The sequence below is a fragment of the Ctenopharyngodon idella genome, chromosome 2 (assembly GCF_019924925.1).
Source record: "Ctenopharyngodon idella isolate HZGC_01 chromosome 2, HZGC01, whole genome shotgun sequence".
In the NCBI taxonomy this organism is placed as follows: domain Eukaryota; kingdom Metazoa; phylum Chordata; class Actinopteri; order Cypriniformes; family Xenocyprididae; genus Ctenopharyngodon; species Ctenopharyngodon idella.
This window is the reverse complement of record NC_067221.1, coordinates 12,029,177-12,051,882: the sequence shown is the minus strand read 5'-3', so window position 1 is coordinate 12,051,882 and position 22,706 is coordinate 12,029,177. Positions and strand designations below refer to the sequence as shown.

At 35.6% G+C, this 22,706-nt stretch overlaps 1 protein-coding gene across 1 annotated transcript in view; it reads left to right on the top strand.

The window, feature by feature from the left end:
- Nucleotides 1–21,953, top strand: part of cdh12a (cadherin 12, type 2a (N-cadherin 2)) — a 48,022-nt gene extending 26,069 nt beyond the window's left edge. Inside the window, exons 7-12 of the mRNA XM_051878240.1 lie at nt 6,215–6,468; nt 11,777–11,913; nt 12,475–12,596; nt 14,168–14,282; nt 16,688–16,939; nt 19,063–21,953. Coding sequence (XP_051734200.1) covers nt 6,215–6,468; nt 11,777–11,913; nt 12,475–12,596; nt 14,168–14,282; nt 16,688–16,939; nt 19,063–19,586 — 1,404 coding nt within the window. The 3' untranslated portion in view covers nt 19,587–21,953. The remainder of the gene's footprint in view (nt 1–6,214; nt 6,469–11,776; nt 11,914–12,474; nt 12,597–14,167; nt 14,283–16,687; nt 16,940–19,062) is intronic.
- The last annotated feature ends 753 nt before the right edge of the window (nt 21,954–22,706 follow it).

The following is a 22,706-nucleotide window of genomic DNA, read 5'->3' as shown; positions in this document are numbered from 1 at the left end:
AAACATGAATGAGAATTGAGAGCTACAGACAAGATTATCAGAGAATAATGTCTTAAATTTCTTTCTCATACAAAGCTACTGTATGACTTATGATATAGCGCACAAATATAGCGCAGTTGCATATGTAGCTTATGCGTTATTTGCCATGAAACAGGAGCTCCTTTACCACACAATTCTTTGACGGCATTTAGATGTTTGTTTAGGCAATATTTATCTTCTGGCTAAGGCCGTGTGACATCAGATGCAAATAACAATTCCATTTGCATCTCTTTTTCACACACGTGAATTCAAGGATGATAGCAATAACCCCTTGTGCTCCTTCATTCAGGGGCTTGTGTGTGTTTACCCGAGGTGAGTCATATCTTATTACTCGATGGCCATCCAAAGCATCCTGAATGAATAATGCATAAAGCCATAAAAGCGTGAACGCTTAACCCACACTACGCAGTGCCTGCTCTTGGACTTATCAATTCATTATGTTCTTTGTGGCTGTCCTTAGAACATTGCTTTCCCATTTCTGTTTTGCCAACAAGTGAAAAAAAAAAAGAAAAGAAATATATTGGGGGTGCTGACCTCTCAGGGGATTTAAAAATACATTGTTTGAGTTTCCCCAAGAAAGGGCCCAATATTTTTATATTTAGTGGACATGAATAAGTGAGTGCGCCCATGGCCATCAGAGCATCTACCTCTTGATGTGATGTGACAAGTAGAAATCCCTTCAGACACCCTGTTACATGGCCAATCACAGATGTGCTGGCTATGCTATAAGTGCTTAGCTGAAACAAATGCCTTGGTAAAGGTGTGTGGATGAGGCTGGAGTGCTTTCTTCCTCCAGGGAGTAGAGAGGTTACTCTTTCATTACTCAAAGCTAGTGTAGTCTGTGGACACATAATGACAAGCCACTGCTGCTATTCATCTCTCTCCGCAGCAGCTGGAGAGATGCTTATGAAGAATATAAAAGCATTTAGAGGGCTATGCCTTGATTCACAGTACATTCTACATATATAGACAATTTTTATATATATATAGTGCCTAATGAATATATTAGACCACCACCCAATGTGAGGTTTGTGATTACCAAAATCATTTTTTATGTTTCTGTAATGGTTGATCTACACCAGTATGTGTAAGCTCTTTAGTCACAGTAGTGTTTCTAATGCTAAAATATAATTATTGTTGTGATTTAATGGATTTTACAGAGCCCTGGACATGACATGCAGGAAAAAAATAGTAGGCTAAATTGTGCGCACGATTAATTAGTTCCCTCGATTTACTAAAACGTGTGTACGATTTACTATTTCGTTCCCTCGATTTACTAAAATGTGCGCATGATTTACTATTTCTTACATGCGAATGATTTATAAATTGAGGTAACGAAATAGTAAGCCGTGCGCACGATTTAGTAAATCGAGGGAACAAATTAGTAAATCGTGCGCACAATTTCATTTTTTCTTGCATGTCATGTGCAGGGCTCCATAGAATTCAAAGATAGATTACACAAAAGTTTAATCAAAAGCAAGTCTTTGGGAACAACAGAAACTATTTGGAAGTCAATAACAACAGAGACTGTGGAAATGAATTACATAAAAACAATGCCAGAAAGAATGCAAGCTGTTATCAAGGCCAAAGGAGGCCAAATTAAATAAAAATAAGATATAACATTTTTCTGGTTAATATGTGTGAATAAAGACTGTTTAGTTGTTTCAGTTTGTTATTTATTATATATTATATTTAAACGTGTGTGTGTGTGTGTGTATATATATATATATATACACACACACACAAATTTTAATGTTCAATTAATCACAAATAATTATAGAATCTGTGCAATCACTTTAAATATTTATTTAATTGATAGAGTGCCCTATCCATCCATCCATCCATCCATCCATCCATCTGAGCCTCTTTTTGTACCCTATTTGTGAAATGGCCCCATAATTCATAATTTAAAAATTCATCAACAGTAGATTATAAAAGGCGCAGTGAAAATATTTGTCCGTCCTTCATCACGTCTTTTATTTTCCACTTTTTTATTCCCCAAGCTGAGGCTGTACAGGACAAAGAGGCATAGTCCTTACATTGCAAAATGAGTGTGCCATATCTGGTGACCCAAAAAAAAGTCTGGAAATGGATATGCGGGATCCTCACCGTGGGGCATGGAGGAGGGTCAATGACAATGCCCCTTCTTCCCTCTGTCCTCAATAACAGACTTCCCTCTCCCTCTATTTCTCTTTGATGAGCTGTTCCATCACGCCCCTGCTCTGCTACACAGGGATTTTTCTGAAACGCTAAGGGTGAACATTTGGGGTCTCGTGGCCTTATGGGCTCAGTGGAGGATCTACTCAGGTAATGAGTTCAAGGGATAATTGTCTCTGTATTATCAACAGGATTGAAAGGTGGGCTTTGCTCTTGCAACATATGGGATTATTTTAAAGGTGCACTCAGTAATTCCTTCCTCATTAAAACAATTTTGCATGTACAGCAGTAGTTTTGAAAAGTTTGTTTAAAAAGGTTGTACACACATGAAATGAAGAAACTGGTCATATCAGCAGCATAAAAAGCTGTTTTATTGTACATAGAATGGGTCTTATGATTGTACTTTAACATCAAAATGCGAAGTTGTAAGAATTCAAAGTTGTAAGGAATTTTGAATACTTCACAACTTGCAGTGTAGAAGTGCAATTAAAAATTCATGAATAAATGTCAATTAGTAGGGGAATTAATTAAAGTTTTGGTATGTGCACTGTATTGAATAACAAAACAACTCTATGGACTAGCATCTGATTAGCATTCGCTTTTGAGTGGAGAGGATCCAAAATAGAGAAATGGGCCTTTGTATTAATTCTCCGAGGAAGAGCCAGAAGACTCTGAAATGACTAGATAAACAGTGGCATCTAAAGGTGTCCAATGTTACAGAGGAACAAAAGACACAAAGAAAAGAAACAGGACATGTTTAGACTAAAATGAATGGTTTTGTAAAATAGACCAGACTGAAATATTATCACAATAAAAGTATTGTTTTTCAGGTCAGAATTTGTGAGCTAAGTTTTAATGCTATAGTCTTTAACAGTGACCAAATGTTGCTATACAGGGGCTTCTGTGTGCTTCTGATTGGCCAGCTGGGTTTCTGTCCTGTCATGTCTGAGGTTATTCTTTCAGCATGGTCAGCACTATGGTTAGCTCAGCCTGCAGACAGCGAGGCAGACGCGTATCTCAACACTAGCTTGAAATGACAATGGCAGACATAATTGTTGTGTGCTGTCACCAGTGACAAGACCTCCTGCAGAACAGCAGTGTGGTGTAGACATGAAGCTGATGCTTTTTAAGTAGCACTAAGGTCTTTGAAAAATTCTTGGCTGACAATGACAACAGTAAGTTGTCTTTGTAATCAGTCTTTTTTTGATGAAAGTGTCTCTTTTAACGTTGTTGAGGACTGATATTCCCTTAGCTGTTCTGAAAGACTTATGTGTATTGTTTTTGGCTTTCAACAGACTGTTACAAATTGTTCTTTTTACACTCATTAACCAACCCCAGTTCAGTAAAAGTTTCTCTTTTCAGATCAACACTGCACTGTGCACTCTGGTTTATGCAGAGGCGTGCTGAAAATGAATTATTCATTTTTTTTTAACAAATCTAGAATCTGTCAATGAAGATGCTAAAGATCTATAATTTTTAGTGATTTCAAAAAATGTAGATAAAGAATTGCTTTTGCTGTTAATACAAATACTGTCCTGAGCAAAACAAGAAGTATACAGTGTAAAAAAAAATATATTTTACTTTTTTATTAATTTTTTTACTTCGTGTTTGGTTTGGTTTGGCTTTTTTTTTTTTTTGAAATGTGTTACGGAGCTTTTTGGTGTAGCCTAATGTATTTATGTTGATTGAACAATTGTAAAATAATATTTGAGACTTGATTAGACTCACTTGAATATGTATAGATGTATGCACATGAAGCATATTTTTTATAGGTTCATTTTTCAAGCCACAATCATACACAGCCGATCAGGCAACTATTAGTGGAAAAAAACTAATCAGGAGGACATGATTTATCATTTGTGTTCTGCAGTCACTCTTATCATTTGAGAAAGAGCAAAGCTAATTAAGCTAATTTTCTTGCTCCTTTCTTTCATGCTTTGTTTGTCATTCCATTCCTAAGACATTACTGTGTGTGTGTGTGTGTGTGTGCGTGTGTGTTTCTGGTAAACCCTACATTATGGGGACAAAATGTTCAAAGATGGCAATATCAAATCTTTGTCCTTGTGGGAAAATTTTTGGTCCCCATGAGGAAAACAGCTTATACAGTCAAACCAAAAACTATTCAGACATTTTTGATATTTTTGATATATTTTTACTAGTGGGTGCAGGACACTATAGTTCATTTATGTAAGGGAGGATAGCAAAATAAAGTAAACTGTGACATATTACAACAAAAAAATTCTTCATACAGTGGACTACTAGTAAAATTGATAAAAATTTGGAACCAAAAATTGTTCAGACACCATGTTTTGCTTAAGTGTTATCTGACATAATTAAGATTATTTTTTTCTGACACAGTTTAACTCTGAGATCTTGTCATATTTTATAGTGTCACCATTTTATAGTGAATAAACGGTATTAATGAATGAAATGTTCAAGGTGTCTGAATAAATTTTGGTTTGGCTAAATCATACTAAGTGATTTTTTTTTTTTTTTTTAAATGTAAAAATAGGTTTAAGGTTTACAGTTTGTACAGTATAAAAAATCATTATGTCTAGGTAATGTTCCCATAAAACATGAAAAACCAACGTGCGTGTGTAAATGTGCATGCGTGTGTTTCAGGTAAACCCTGCGTTATGGGGAAAAAATGAAATCCCATCTATTTTAGCTATTACACAGAGAGATATATAGGCTGCAGCATACCCAAATCAAACCCGAGTTTGCTGTCCTGTAAACATGTGCAAGCGGCAGATGATGTAAAACACAAAGCTTACCTCATTCATGTGCAGCAATGAATGACACGAGGCTTTTATTTATTTGTTTTTATTTATTTACGTTTATATGCGAATGTTGTACACCTCCCCATGTTAACAAACTTTCAAGACTATCAAGTTTATAAATGACCAACTTACAAAAACAAATTTATAGCTGTCTTTGTAAAGAAATGCTCACTTTACATGTAGCTTCGAGCCGCTGCTGTGACGCTGTGCAAACGCTTCCAGTGTGAACACTCGCGCTCAGCTGCGATGTAGTGACGCTCACGCGCCGCTTAAGCTTGAAGTGTGAAACGGGCGTTGGCATTAGCAGTTAGCTTTTTTGGTAAAGGTTGCAGGCTTCTTCCAGTGGTTTTGGCTGCGATAGATTTCAGACCTTCTGCTGTCCGTCTGAAGGTCTGGCTACGCGAGACTACACTAGTGCCACCTAGAGGAATCACAAAAATAAAGCATATTTTGCAAACTACCCTTCGTGCGTCGCGTTCGACCCAAACAACACAATCACAGCTTTTGCAGGTGCCTGTGAAGTCTCAACAGGTAAATATAGGAAACTTTCAATCAAAGATCTATTAGAAAAGAGGCTACTTCTTACCGTGTTGCTATATGTCAAGAGAATAAGCAACTAAGTATCTAACAATCTGTGCAGAGTGAACACGAGCGTTTAGCTTATAATAAACAAATACAACGTACAGTATCTGTACCGGGCACAGTTTTGACATGACAGCATACCCGGTTAAAAAAAGTCACCGCTCATATTAGCATTTTCAAATTCAAAGTGAAATAATGTGACTTTTTTTTTTTAGTTGCTGAAGTTCAGAATTCATTGTTTCGGTAGTGCTTTGCTGCTACAACTCTTTACTTATAAGGTGTGACTGTGCCAAATTCTGCCTTTGCATGGCTGAATGAGCACAATGATGCAAGAGCCACTGGCCAAAGACTTTTCTCCTTGCTTTCTTCTTCTCTTCCTTTATTCTCCCTCCTGTGATTCCAGGGTAGAGTGAGCAGCAGCCTTTCCTTTCCGTTCCCCTCACTTCTGATCTCTGCATGAGTCCTCTGTTGTGGAAACCATTTTTACTTAGATCATGAGTTTTATGACCTGAATAAAGTTGGTTGTGTTTTGTTTTTCTTTGACAATGTACAGCCACAAACAATTTGACATTACTTACTCGTTGCTGCCACAAACAACAGCAAAATAAAGAGATCAGTAAATTAAAACTAATGATGTCTCATTATTTATTTTACAGCGTCTGGACTATGAAACCAGAAAGGCCTATACCTTTAAAGTGGAAGCTTCAAACGCAGTTCTTGATCATAGATTCCTACATTTGGGACCTTTTAAAGACACTGCCACAGTGAAAGTGAATGTTCTGGATGTGGAGGAACCTCCTGTCTTCAGCCGGCTGTCTTATAGAATGGAGACATACGAGGACACACCAGTAGGCATCATCGTCGGAGCCGTCACAGCTGAGGACCTAGATGTAGGCAACAGTCCTGTTAGGTATGTGGGCAGCACACAAACACACACATACAGATGTAGGTCAAATCGAAGCACACACAGTTTTACTCACCTTTAAATACATGTGTATATACACAACGTCCTGTGGGAACTCCTTTCAAAACCACTCTACATGAACAAGTCCAAGTATAACTAGACAACACCAAACAATAACAAACCTGTGGTCCCATGGGCTCAGTCCACTTGGCAATCTTGTTTTGAACAGTGTGTACTGCTTTGATTCAATCCATTCTGACAAACTTCTGGTGCAGTTTGCAAGTGTGACCTTATTTAATGTGGCACATTTGCTTTTTTTAGATCTTTATTTAAATGCCTGAAAGTGTTAGCTACAATGTTGATGTTAAAAGAGAAAAATTTGAGAGCTTTATGAAAGCATTTGTTTTAATATGAATAATTCATGGAGGTGGTAGTAATTTAGAAACTCACAGCTCTAATATTTCACCTCAGTGCATTTCCTATTTGTTAAATTTAGTGTTTCATTTTAATTCATGTGGATCCCAGTTTTTTTTAAAGTATCAGTTTCAGCTATGAGTGATAATTATTTTGTATTTAATAATTATTATTATAAACAGTTTGTTGTATTATATGTTATTGTTGTTACATACAAAGTGACTTTCGTGCAATGGAAATTTAACAAGGTGAAGTAGGGCATTTGACTGTTTGTATCACTGAGCTTGTCTGTGTTTGCGTGTTCCTGATAGGCTGTTGGTTCTGCCAGTTGGTGGCGAAAAGTGACTTTATGATTTCTTTATGATTAATTGAATCATTTGCTCAAACATTTCATTTCAAAACTGATTCGTTCAGGAATGGCACTGCTATGTGTTGCTTAGAGACGCAATAGTTGATTCTGCATTGACTTTGTTTGAAACTATTTTTATAGGCGGAGCAAAAATACATAACTGTTAATATTGTGTGTAAAATGTAATATACTCAATATTTACTTCTTGTTTATTACACTGTTGAATAAAAGCAATATCACATTCGCATAATGTTTTACACAGTAGTATACTGTATTGTTATTGCCATTGTGACCTCACTAAATGTGTTTAAATCAAGAGTGGTGGAAATACAGTTTTGTAATTAAATAGATATTTTAATTCACTTATTTGGGACAATTTCATATCTTTGGACAGCCTGATCAAAATTTGATATTGCTTCCGGTACATTCAACAAATTGAACATATTGAATAGAATGCAACAGTCGGGTTCCATAAGTAAAAATCCCATTCATTTTTCTCAGTATTGGGTATAGATTTTTACTGATAACGTATTAATCATTAAAGGGATAGTTCACCCAAAAATGAAAATTCTGTCATCATTTACTCCCCCTCAAGTTGTTCCAAAGCTGTATAAATTTCTTTGTTCTGCTGAACAGAAAGGAAGATATTTTGAAGAAAGTTTGTAACCTGGCTACTTTGGGGCACCATTGACTTCCATAGTAGGGAAAAAAATACTACGGAAGTCAATGGTGCCCCAGAACTGTTCAGTTTCCCACATTCTTCAAAATATCTTCCTTTGTGTTCAACAGAACAAAGAAATTTATACAAGTTTGGAACAACTTGAGGGGGAGTAAATGATGACAGAATTTTCATTTTTGGGTGAACTATCCCTTTAAAGACAGACCAACTGTGAGATACAAGGTTGTTAATCAATGGTATATGCTTTTGTTGAAGACATTAGTCTTTTATTATTATTATTATTATTATTATTTGTAAACAATCTAAACATATTTCGTATTCGTCTTTTGTCGGATTTTTAAATTTTTTGCTTCAAATAAATGTTTGTAATGTTGTAGCTTGTTGGTTTGCATGGCTTTTGAATGGAAAGAATGAATAAAAAAAAAATATTTCCAGAACCAAGGCCGCTGAAAAAGTGGGCGGCCGCTGTTGAACTGTACTGTAGTTGATATACTTGTATGTCACATGAAACACAGTACATCATGCAACTCTGCAAAACGACATATAGTATGAATCTGGTATAATGCATTTGTGAACATGGCGAGACCCCCTGAAGTCAAGTTTTTTTTAATGTAAAATTTATAACATGCAAAACTTTACCAGAGAATGGAATATTTGATAAGGGGTGATTTGAAAACTTTTTTGAGAATTTTTTGTGAAGTTACTAAGCTGTAGTTTAGTGTTGAGTAGTGCTTACTAGAAGAATCCTGTTGAGACTCTCACTGAAGTTTTGCTTGAATAGCAGAATACCTCTGGCGAGGAGGTAGTGAGATACCTGAGACAGAAAGGAAGGAGCAGGAATGTAACCCTGATAGAGGTCTGATGCTACAGGGAAAGTGCAGACTTCCTCTTTTTCAACTGATCCACTGGGCTGCTTGTACTAAAGAAATGGGGTCACAGCAGTGGGCTGAAAAGTAGCAGACAGGTTCAAAGAGACCAAGAGTGCTCATACACATACAGGAAGTAAGCAGAATTGAAGTGTATAAATATTGTGCATATAATAGTTAATTTAATAACATTTTTACTAGGATTTGTAATCAGTGTTAGGGAAAGTTACTTTTTAAAAGTAATGTGTTACAATATTGCGTTACTCCCTTTAAAAAAGTAACTAATTGCGTTACTTTGTTACTTTTAATGAAAAGTAATGCATTACGTTACTTTTGCGTGACTTTTCACCTGGGCTGGGCTTGCTTGTTTTTTTTCCTATTTAGTAAAAAAAGTTCTATTTTTGGAAAATTTAAAGGTCCTTTCACACCAAAAGTGAAATGAATAAGCCTCAGGATGAAGGAAGTGCAAATTCACAACTGTACAGTAGAGGGCGCAGCTCAAACAAACCTTTCAGCTGTGCTGCCATTCTGGATTTCAGAAGAATAGGATGCAACAGGAGAAGCAATAGTCATTTTTGTCATTTTTGCTTATTGGTATGGTTAAATAAATTGGATCATTGAATGTCAGCAGCAAAGACAATGGTTAAAGTGAGATTAAATACTGTTTTAGTGCAAGTGAGATGAGTAAATGCATGCTCACATTTAGTCTAGAACTACAATAACCATTATGTTTACACAAAGCACACAACACCTCTGCACTTTATTTCTCTCAACATGAGGACAGAAGATGTGTCAGTCAATAAATGGGAAAACAAAGTAAGTTGCGTTACTTATTTGGAAAAGTAACTCAGATATTGTGTTACTTTACTGGTTACTTGGAAAAAAAGTAATCTGATTACACAACTTGCGTTAACTTGTAATGCGTTACCCCCAGCACTGTAGTAGGTATTGATGGAAATTTGTTTGCTTTAACATTCATTTATTTTTGGACCCTGTGGATTGGCAGTCAAAACTCAAATCAGAAAGTTTGTGAAAGACATGTCACCAGTGAAGACCAAGTGAAGTCAAATGAAAACCCAACAGAAATTTGTTTTCACTATTATCTATTACCAGTAGACTAGCTTTGGTCGCCATTCATTGTTTTTGAACAAATCCTTTAAGCACAACAACAGTTTTTCAATCACTTCCCTGCAGTCATATTTTCTGTTCACTGAAGTCTTTCCCTTGAAGCTGAGGGATGTGCATGCAGTGTTTTGGTGGCTTTTTGTACTTTCAAAGACTGCCAAACAAGAAAATACAACAATGCCTGCCCACTTTTTCAGCAGCCATGGTTCTGTCTTCTATTAATTTTTCACATAGGGATTTTTAAAAAGTCGTCATTTAGAAACTATAAACGATGAATCAATCCAATCAGCTACGAGATAATTCTTTGATTTGAAGCAAAAAAAAAAAAAAGTATTTGAAAATCGAATTAAAAGAGAAAGGTACAAGACTGTGAACTTAAAGGGATAGTTCAAGTTTTTCCAAACCTGTATGAATTTATTTCTTCTGCTGAACACAAAAGAAGATATTTTGGAGAAAATCAGAAAACAAACAGTGGATGGTCCCCATTGACTTTCATAGTATATATTTTTTTCATACTATGAAAGTCAATGGGGACAATTGACGGTTTGGTTGCCAACATTCTTCAAAATATCTTTCATGTTCATCATAAGAAAGAAATTCATACAGGTTTGGAACAACTTGAGGGTGAGGAAATTGACAGAATTTTAATTTATGGGTGAAGTTTCCCTTTAATGACTTTATTGAGGAAAAGAACTACAATCCTATGAAGTACTGCAAATGATGTAATCGAATTAAAAACTATGCAGAAATATAAAACTATTGATTCAAAGATGTTGATTATACATAGAAACTATTATGTAATTTTCAGTACTTTATGGGAGTGGGCAGGCACTAAAAAGTTCTTTTGACGCAAACTGCTTGTTTCAATCTGAATGGTGGACATTTATTTGTAGAATCATGGGTAATGTAGTTTCTCACCAGGATTACCACTTTTAAACATGTTGATTTAAAACAATTAGACACTATAGATCACATGAATGGGATTTTTAATCAAGTTTTTAATGTTGTTTATATGACTGTGTGGTGTTTTCAATATGCTTTATGACAAACCATGTGCAAATTCATCAGTCAACACCATTGCTGAGTATTTTCTCCTTAAAACTGCAGTGTACCCATGACAATCTCAAAAACACGGTTTGAAATCCCCTGTAATCTTTCATCATGACCATGTAACCAATCCCGTCAACATGCGGGTCAGGAAAGTTCCTTTCATTAATTCCAAGGATGCTGATTTTTAGAAAGCAGCTGTCTGACTGCTGACTGCAGATGGCAAACGGGAACATCATGGTTTGTGTAACATTAGCAACACATTATTGCCGGGCCTGCCTGTATAATTCGCTTTTCCTCTTCTTCTGAAACGGTTTCTGGTTCAAACATGAATAAAAACCAATAATTCCACTTGCCATTGTGTAGCATTTACTACAGTTGACTAAGTGGATCGAGCTGGTGTGACTGAGTGGAGGCGGGGACTAATTTGCATATTCATGGTTCTTTCTTCTGTGGAATATAAAGAAGATATTTTGAAAAGTGTCTCAGTGTTTTTTTTTTTTTTTTTAACAATGGAAGTCAGTGGGCACCACTGTTTAGCATTCTTCAAAATATCTTCTTTTGTGTTCGGCTAAATAAATACACCGTGAGTAAATAATGAAAGGTGAACTATCTCTTTAAATATGAATGTATTTCATGCAAAAATATGCATGTACAAATCAAATACATCCGATATTTATCTGTAGCTGGCATTATAATTAATCATTAAACAAAACTAAACATTTTATATTTGAATTATAATTCTAATCTATACCAAAGTGACCTAATAGAAATTTCTTGAATATGGTTGATCCATTTGTTTGTTGTTGTTGTCTTTGATCAATTGATTTGTAGATATTCTATTGAGTGGAGAAAGGACTCTGAAAACCACTTTGACATTGACCCTGTTGAAGGAACTCTGTCTGTCAGTGAAGCCCTGGACAGAGAGAGAAACGCTGAACACAACGTCACTGTTGTAGCAACAAAAGTTAGTAAGTATGGTGGATTGACCAGGAAAGCAGGTTTACAAGCATATTATAACTGTAGATTAAAATGGGGATTGAGTTGGTTGAGCACAATTCTAAAGACCACATCTCCATCTAGTGGAGAAAAAATTGAAGTACAACAGTGCTTTACTTCTAGAGGCTGAAACAAATTTTTAAAATCATAAATAAAAGCTCAATCCAGTTAAAATAAAAGAGATTTGTCAAGAGATCAACTGAATAAGTTAATTCTTTTTACATCAAGCTGATTTGCTAATGAAATGCAGCCACAACAACTAAAGTTTCTGCAAATTTGAATGCGATCCAGCCAAATTCCTTTTGTTTTGTTTTTTTGTAGCTACAATGGATTCCATATAAGGATTTATTATAACATGAAAGCAACTTCAAAGTTCAAAATCATCAGATCCAGTGTTATTGGGTGTCAGTATAACATGTCAAAGACTTTTTACATTTGTCCCTTTTCTTTTCTTTTTCAAGTATGAAATGTGTCTCACATTTTGCAGTTTCCACTGATCTTATTCATGGACAATGCCTTGTTTGATCTTTCAGACAACCCCCTGCTGTCCAGCAAAGTTACTGTCACAATCAAGGTGCTGGATGTCAATGAGTTTCCTCCAGAACTTGCCTTTGTGTATGAGACGTTTGTTTGTGAAAATGCAAAAGTAGGACAGGTACGTATGTGTGTGTGAATAGCTACCTGTGCTTCAATTTGAGTTTCCTGGCCTGTTGTTGGGTGCTGCAGTGAATTAATGTGAGAGAACTGTGCCTTGATCTTCTCCTTTCATGCTGAAAGAGAGCTACTCCCAGTACAACGCTGCCTATCAGTGTCTCCCTATTCAGGTCTTTTATACCAGAGAACGTAGTTCCCTTGCTTATATGCGGAAATGTGCGAAATAGATGACACAACAAAGCCTTTTCAGAATTTACTAAAGATAGTCAACCGATCAACATAAGATGAATGTATGCAGTTTTCATGAGGAGACAATAATTAATCAAGTCACATGCAGTTACCCCCCAAAAATCCTGGCAAAATATTTAAACAAATAAAAAATAAAATGTATTTAAATATGCTTTATTTTGTTAAGTATAAAATTAAAACAATATATGCTGTAGCACAAATGTAGTTGCTTTGCCAAACTTACGAATTTTGATTGCTAGGTTATATAAATTTATATTTTTAATACATTTTTATGTAATATAAAAAAATTACACACAACATGTAAAGAGTTTAAATACTGTCCATTTCAATTTGATAAAAATCTCTCATACAATAGAATTGTGAATTATTTTAATAATAATTCGGTTATTTATCTATAATGATCCATTTATTATTATTATTTATTAAATATCTGGCAATAATAGATATTCATGATAAATAATAATAGTAACAGTTTAACTAATGTTAAACAAAGCTTAATTTTTTTTTAATACATGTTTTATGCTTCACATTTATTCTGAATTCACAATTTATTATGAAATTCTTGATGTAAATTTATCATAATTGAAATGTGTAAATCATAAAAACTTAAATACTATTTATTTATTTATTGGTAGGCTGGATTTCTTACATTTTATTAATGATCCCTTTATTTTTATTTATTAAATGTCTGACCATAATAAATACTCATGATAAATATTAATACTAACAAAAAAAGAGTTAAAAAAAAATCCTTTTATCTCAGTTTAATATGCAGAGACAACTATGAGCCCTCGAAAAGTGTAAAAACTAACCAGCAAGACACATCAACACTGGAGCCAATAGCATGGTTTTGGAGGTGGGATTATCTGTTTGTCCAGCCAATGAAAAATGGGAAAAGTGTTAAACCTGTTTGAAACAAATTATTACTTTAGCAGTTCTGTTTGGTGATTCTAGTGTAGTCAGAAAGTACACGCTTAAGCTTTATTTGCACACATTTATAATACAATATAAAGTGGATGGAGTTCTAGATATTTTTTCTCTGCCATGTTAAATCCTGTCATTCTCTCACAATGCATGACTTTGTCATCAGAGGTTTATTGAGTTGACAGCGAACCAGTCATAAATTACGCCCCATGTGGTTGAGTCATAAAGACAGTAAGCAACCTCAAATGATCCCTTTGAGGTTTGATGAGTTGAGCACGTCAGCTCTGTCAATCAAACAGACTATTGTTGTATTCTGAACATTATAAGTGCTTTTACGAAATATTCAAGTTCTTTTCTGTGGTGTTTTATTCAGATCACTGTTCTGTATCTGTTCTCTAGGTGATTCAGATCATCAGCGCCACAGACAAAGACATGCCAGCTGTAGAGCACCGATTCTACTTCAAAACCCCTTCACAGACCAGGAACAGAAACTTCACAATCAGGGACTATGGAAGTAAGTTGGAACATAACTCATCACTTAAAGGGATAGTTCACCCCAAAATAAAATTGTCATCATTTACTCATACTTCATGTTGTTCCAAACATGTATGACTTACTTTCTTCTGCTGAACACAAAAGAAGATAATTTAAAGAAGGTTTTAACTCTTTTAGTTCATTTAATGAAAGTTAATGGGGTCCAAAACAGCATCCACATTATTTGAATTATAACTTCCCCCCCATTTTTAGGTGAACTGTCTCTTTAAAGGGATATATTAAGGTTATTTTCAGCTGAATATGTGTAGACAGCTTCTATGGAAACATGTTCACAGTAGATACACTTATAAAAATCATCTGGAATATTCCTTTAAAGGTGAAATGTGAAATGTTGTTGTACTAAAAGTACGATTATTTAGACTATGTTATTCAGATAAGCAACATATGTATTGCATAGCAGTATCTACTGGGAATACAACTCTAAACTACCGAACTAGTGCTGTGACGTGAATAGTGGTCGGATCCCAAAGCAGCACATCACCGCATGATCCATTTGTACAGACGCCTACAGCCTCGCTGCCTGCTCCCGTGCTCAGTCCCCAGTGTTCTCAGCACATGAATATCATCAACTGTGATTCACAGAGACAGGGTCACTCAGGGCTACACAGCCAAACAGGCACAAGGTGTGCTTTAATGACTCCTACCTTGTCAAGAGAAATCCCCAAGTTGCCCAGGCGTAACAAACCTCTCATGACGGGGTCAGTCGACCTTCCAGGCGAGGACAAGCGCATCTTGACGCGTTGACTCAGTACTATGAGTGCCAAGCAAAGCCCTCACCATCAGACCAACAGGAACCTGCTGTGTTTTCAAGCTTGGTTTAAAAGCATTTTCAGTTTCCTCTGGGTCATAAGAAACACTTGGCTAGACACTAGAATCAAAGAGGGTAGTCTAAATTGACTTTGATGCTTCAAATTTGAGTCTGTATCATATTTTTTACATAAAATGATTTATAATAGAATTAAAGGTGCACTCAGTTTCCCTTATTTTAAATGATAAGTAGCCAAATAAAAGTTGTTTTTTTTTAGATGGAGCAGGTCACCACATGGGTGCCACCATGTTGAAATCTTGGTAACCCACCTGTTTTTGACCAACTTCTACACATATTTTTAATACCATTTTGCACTATGTTGATATACAGTATGATGTTATAAAATCATGCCAGAATACAAAAATAGAATAAATTTATTACATTTTAAGATATTTAAATCACAAATTAAATGGCTGTATTGGCCTTTGGACGGTTAAAGCGAAAGACCTTTTGACACTTCAGGACCTTTAAAATAAAATACCTTTATATGTAGCAAAATATAATTAAAACCTTTTGGATTCAATAAAAGAAATCTAGTTGTACTGTCTTACTTACTTTAGATGTCATATCTTTGTTTTTTATTATTATTACGGGCTTTGGACAAAAAAAGGCTTTTTGTTCTTTTTAACTTTCTGTTCATCGAAGGATACTGAAAAAAAAAAAATCACCTTTTCCACAAAAATATTAAGCAGCACAACTGATTTCAACATTGATAATAATAAGAAATGTTTCTTGAGCACTAAATCAGCATATTAGAAAGATTTCTGAAGGATCATGTGACACTGAAGACTGCAGTAATGATGCTGAAAATTCAGCTTTGCCATCACAGGAATAAATTACATTTTAAAACATTAAAATGGAAAACCGTTATTTGAAATTGTAATAATGTTTTCACAATAAGAGACTTATTTAAAAAACAAAACAAAAACAAAACAAAACAACTTAGAGTACACTTAGTACCAAACAATCCCGGTGGAACACCCTGGGGTTAAGCACCTTGAAAAAATAAAAAACCTTTTTAAGTGGAACACACTGGGAATATTTCAGCCTAAAGCTACATCTAAGGCTACACTACCACCTAACCAATATAATTCCTCAGTTAGGATATTAATTGTATAGTTAACACTGCAAATTATAGTTATTGGCAGATCCGTACCTATTGAGATTAAAACACTCCCCAAAAGCCTGAAGTGTTGTGCATCCTAGTTTTGTTTGGACTCCAGCTGTGTCAGAGGCCCGTCTCAGAAAGGTGTATCATGCTTTTCCCAGGAGTACCTCATGTTAGCTTGTTATCCCCTTAACCAGAACCACTTTTTTCTATACTTATTTCCACTTCAAAGGGATTCATTTTTCTACTTAATTCTGGAATTAGGTCAGTCTCTGTACCTCATAAGTGGCTCGTGAATTCATAATATTCTGTCATGGAGAAATGTAGGAATGGCAGGTTATGATCCCCGAGAGCATGAGTGTGATTATCACTGACTATTTAAGCACAATCATCTATAGCCTCCACTAAATCTGCATTATAGATAGTTTGATGGTCTCTTTGTTTTCAGACAACACAGCTGGAGTGGTGACCAGGCGAGGGGGGTTTCGAAGACTAGAACAGAGCATGTACCTGGTGCCGGTTGTTGTGGAGGACAGCGGGTACCCGATCCGAAGCAGCACGGGGACGGTGACTGTGCGGGTGTGTACCTGCGACACAGACGGCTCCCTCCTTTCCTGCAATGCGGAAGCCGTTTTCTTTCCCATGGGACTCAGCACTGGAGCTCTGATGGCCATACTGCTGTGCATTGTCATTCTGCTGGGTGAGTTATACACGTTTGTGTCCAACAGAATACTGTGGATAATGGCAAGACAAAGAATAATGCATTTAACGTGCTAAACGGAGAAAACATAAGAAAAAAAAAAGCAGAGGTTACATTTGTGTAGTTAAGTCATATTGTTTTTATTTATCATTTTATTTGGCCCAAGGCTCTGATGGCAGGACAGTGACAGTCCAGACAATCATGTAAACAAAACAGAGTATGTAAAAACAAAAAGTCAATAATATAAGTATATGGGTATTTCTTTAACTTCTGGGACTTGGGTTTTTATTAAAACTAACTATTCAAATGCCTTTATACAGTATATACATTACCGTTCAAAAGTTTGAGGTCTATAAAATTTTATTCAAAAGTGTTTTAAAAAGCTTACCCAGGCTGAATTTATTAGTGCAAAAGTACAGCATATATTATGTGTAATATTAAAATTGAACATGTAAAATATATTTTAAAATGGAATTTATTTATTTATGATGTTAAAGCTGAATTTTTAGCATCATTACTCCAGTCTTCAGTGTCACATGATCCTTCAGAAATCATTCTAATATGCTGATTTGCTGCTCAAGAAATATTTCTTATTATTATCAATGTTGAAAACAGTTTTGATGCTTAATATTTTTGTGAAAACTGTGATATTTTTTTTTTTCAGGATTTTTTGATGAATAGAAAATTCATAAGAACATTTTATTTGAAATATATAATATCAAAAAACATTCCTTATTATTTTCAATGTTGAAACAGTTGTGCTGCTTAATATTTTTGTGGAAACTTTTTTTTCAGGATTGCTTGAATAAAAAGTTCAAAAGAACAGCATTTATTTGAAATAGAAATATTTTGTAACATTTTTTACAGAAACTTTTAATGCATCATTGCTTAAAGTGTTCATTTCTTTATTGACCTCAAACTTTTGAACATTAGTGTAGAGATTGTATTATTCTTTTCATGTAACTTAAGAGAATATTTCTATTGTACTTAATTTCCAATTAAGCTATAATTTTTTATCATTATGCAAAACATAAAAATATTTTTAATTGTGTATATTTAGGATACATTAAATGCTAGCTATGAAATTAGCCTTAGCAAAACAAAAGAAACTTTTTAAACCCTTTTGGAAATGTCATTTCCATCACAGAATGCTATTAATGTGTTAAATATTGTAGGATATTGTTAGTGGACAAATGAAATAAAATAGTGAGGATATGAAAGTGTGGTTTTTGAGTTTATTTTATAAAAGCCAATGTGCCCATAGTTGAAGAAACACCCATGTACTGTATAAACATAAGTGTACAGTACATTAAGTATGGAATGTGGAATCATCTATATAATACAAACAATTTAAAAACAATCTTCTAAATGGCAAAAAAAAAAAAGAGCAGTAATAGGACAGGTGTACTGAGGAATGCCCGAGGTGGAATTGCAATAAAAGCACTGTATTGCAATAAGTCCTAGGTAAGTGAATTCTGTAGCAGACAGTGCAGTGAAGTGATGTGCTTTGACTTCATATTTTCATTTGCCAGCGTTACAAAACAAGAAAGATTCCTTAATACGGCAACCACTTGGGGGAGCTGATGCAGAAATAATGATTCGAATGTGATAATAAATATTATGTTCTAAAAGACTGGAAAATAACAACACTTCCCCTAATAACACATGCAGGTAGATTTAGCCAAATTTTCCCTTCTGCTTCTTCTGAAAGCGTGAATTTTTAGGTCTAATCTTTAATTCTTGCAGCAGAGCCTGTGCCTCCCCGTCTCTTTCTCTCTCGCATCTTTCTTTGAGTGGAATGGGGCGAGCGAGCGCTGTCTGCCTCAGAGGAGAGAGATGAAAGCTCAGAAAAACTACCTCCCCTCCTCTCACACAACCGAGGCACTACGATGTTGACAGACAGCATGTCAAAACTGCATTATGGCTACCCTCGGGCTGCCGTTCTCTTTAGTCTCGTTTTGAAAACCCACGTCAGAACAGAAAAAGAAATCAGCTAATGGCTTTGGAACATGTGACCACCCCTTTTTTTTCACTAGTCTGTTGTCACTTAAAGGTCCTGTACTGTATGTATGTCAATATGCATTATGGCACAAAAAAAGTTATGTGCCTCTGGTGTCTTGCAGTGATGGTGATGCTCTATATGGGCCTGAGAAAACACAAGAAGAAGGACACTCTGATGTCGTCCAAAGAGGACGTCCGGGACAATGTGATCCACTACGATGATGAGGGAGGCGGGGAAGAGGACACCCAGGCCTTCGATATAGGTACGTTACGCAATCCCAAAGGCATCAAAGAGACGGCGCAGCTGCAAAAAATAAGATCAGAGGATGAGCCTGATCAGGCTAGTGCGTGCGTCTCCAACGAGGACAGCGAGGACATCAGAGCCTACATCCATCATTGTCTTCTAGAGAACTCCACACCTCCGTATGACTCTTTGGTTACATATGCATATGAGGGAGAGGGTTCGGTGGCAGAGTCCCTCAGTTCCATTGAGTCTTGGGTTCTCGAACCCAAGGAGGATTACAGAAATCTCTGTGACTGGGGTCCTCGTTTCAAAACTCTGGCTGGGATATTTAAAGAGCATGAGGCCATGGAGAAGGTGGAAAACGAAGCACATGCTGAGGCACTAAAGGACAGAGTGGACTGAGAGCATTTTAAGAAGCTCTGTGAAAAACACAAAGTTTATTTATTTCAGGCATGGCACTTAAAGGGATCGTTCACCCTAAAATAAAAATAGTGATCATTTACTTGTTCTCATGTCGTTCCAAACCTGTATGACCTACTTTCTTCTGTGTAAAGGTGCAGTCGCAATTGAAAAAAAAAATTTGCAATAGCGAGAACTTGTCAGTAGCGTAGCAATGTATGAAGGACAGCTCATACAGAAGTTACTTCCAAACCAAGCAGCTTCTGTTGGTCAACATGAATCTGTGTGACCAACTTGAAACTGTTGCAAAATCTGCATTGGGAAATCTTTCACCCATACAAGAAATTTCTGATTGTATGGATTCTAGGCGTGTAACGGTACACAAACATGATGGTTCGGTACATACCTCAGTACTGAAGTCACGGTTTGGTATGGGTTGGGTACAGCAGGGGGTGAAAACTAAACATAAAATTGCTTTTTTTTTTTTTATTAAACAGTGGTTTATTGAACAAATTGTGTCTCGTTAAATTTAAATATAATTAACTTTTTTCTTTTCTTTGCCTTTTCTTGCTCAAGGTTACAGTTAACAGCAGAGCCCAAGCTATTAAATTCAGTTGCTATTTATTTTTAGATATAATAATCAGCACTCAAATAATAATAATAATTAAAAAAAAAAAACATGTAAATTGCATATAAGGCAGGTTTTGCGTTAACTTCTAAATCTAATTATAAAATTATTACTGCCATTTTTGAAATATAGTCATTTGCACAGTTACTGTCATAACTTGTTTTCATGACAAATTTATTTAAACATTAAATAACTAAGACATTACTAACAGGTAAAGTAAATATAACGAATATATAAGCTAATATAGTGCATATATTTAGTGAAATGCTCTCCTCTAGAGTTCATTTCTCTAGTGAACTAACATGCTGTGGACAGTAAATGACTTGCCTGAGGTAAATGTAATGCTATGTGAGATATTATTCTCAAGCTGTTTTGTTGATGTCTTTCCACGATTTAAACACTGGTTAAGAGATTACACGTATATCTAGATGGTCTGTTCTTCTTCTGCGCTTTTTCCTTTTGTGGCTGTTAGCAAACAGCGTTGCATTACCGCGCACGCCCCCTTCTTGGAGTGTGAATTGCCTGTGACTGACTACATTCACCATCTAACTGCATGAATCGAACCAGGTCGTCCATACCGTACGGTTTGGGATGAATACATGTACCATCACACCCCTAATGGATTCCTATTGAAATGACTGGATTTCAACTGCGAAAAATTCACTGAATGATGGTAAACATGGCCGCACCTTAAATAGAAGTGTTTTTGTCCATACAATGAAAGTCAGTGGGGACGGAATGTTGTTTTGGACCCCATTGATTTTGATTAAATGGAAAAAACAGTTGAAACTTTCTTCCACAGAACAGAACAAGGTTTGGAATGACATGAGGGTGAGTAAATGTTGGCAAAATATTAATTTTGGGGTGAATTGACCCTTTAAATGAAGAAGTCGTGGCTAGGACAGGACACTCTGACAAGGTTGGCTATGTGCCTTTCCTATACCTCATGCATATTTTACACTCCTCTTTTCATTATTAAGGAAAAAAACGTGGAACTGTAATTTTTCCGGTTGCATTTTAACATCTGTTTTATACTTCTCTAAGTCAAAGAACCAAAAAAAAGCCCTCTTTGATATAAAAAGTGCCTCATGAACTGCTTTGTCTTTCAACTGTTGACATTGTATTTGCAATGATCCAAGCAAGAGCATTCTGTAACCTCTGTGTACATGGACTAAGAAGAGGAAAAAAATAGGATAAACATCACATTCAAAAAAGCGTCACCCTACTGGCTCTCCTTCCAAACATATTTACCAGCACTTAGCAGGAATTCTGCCAGGCCAATGCCCAGGACGTCACAGTCAGTACTTTTCACAGATGCCCCATGAACACATCCTTTTGGATCGCCCTCACTGACTGCCCCAGACTGTGCTGCTTGCTTCCATGGTGATCGAGTCCCTCCATCCCTCGCTATCCTACGGGCCTCTGCCACTAGTTTGATAGCCACAGGCTCTGTGTGCCTGCTGTCTTCCTGTCTAACTGTTGTGGTGCTGCTCTGACATCACCCTACAGCGATTCATCAAAGCTGTGGCTTACACTAGGGCAGCTGTTAATTTTGATTTACGTTTTCTATCAGTCTCCCTGATAGAGGAGCTAATGAGACCTCGTTGTCAAAAGTTATCAAAAGAGAATATGAAAGAATCTCTTATTTATTATTGAATATATTGTATAAACTTGTGTCTATAACAAACTCAAATGTAAAATTTTGGACAATAAAGTTATGTTTGTGATAAATGCTCTTTGCCTTTTCCCCACTTGGTTCAGATTTTATTACCCATAGTTAGGCCTGTTACATACCACAGGCCTAAGAGTATTTTTATATCATTTATATAGATTTATATTTCATTTTATCTTTATGTTAATTATGTATTTAATTGTATTTCAAAAGTTGGGGGTCGGTAAACATTTTAATGTTTTTAAATAGTCTTGTATTCTCACCGAGGCAGAATTTATTTATGAAAAGATAAAAATATATGAAAGTACAGTAATATTATGAAATAGTAATACAATTTAGATAACCGTTTTCTTTTTTAATATATTTTAAAATATAATTTATTCCTGTATGGAAAAGCTGAATTTTCAGCATCATTTCTCCAGTCTTCAGTGACAAATGATCCTTCAGAAATCATTCTAATATGCTGATTTGCTGCTCAAGAAATATTTCTTATTATTATCAATGTTGAAAACAGTTTTGATGCTTAATATTTTTGTGAAAACTGTGATTTTTTTTTTTTTCAGGATTTTTTGATGAATAGAAAATTCATAAGAACATTTTATTTGAAATATATAATATCTTTTGTAACATTATAAACAGTGTTGGGGTGTCACGGGCAGCCGCAGGCAAATATACGAGGAAGAAGAAGATAATCCAAAACGTAGATTTTTTAGTGAACACACAGAAGAACGGGTAGCAACACTGACACCTTGACATTAACAATACCGGACAGCGAACTGAACACAGGAAGGAACTAAAATACACACTGTAAATGATAAACAGT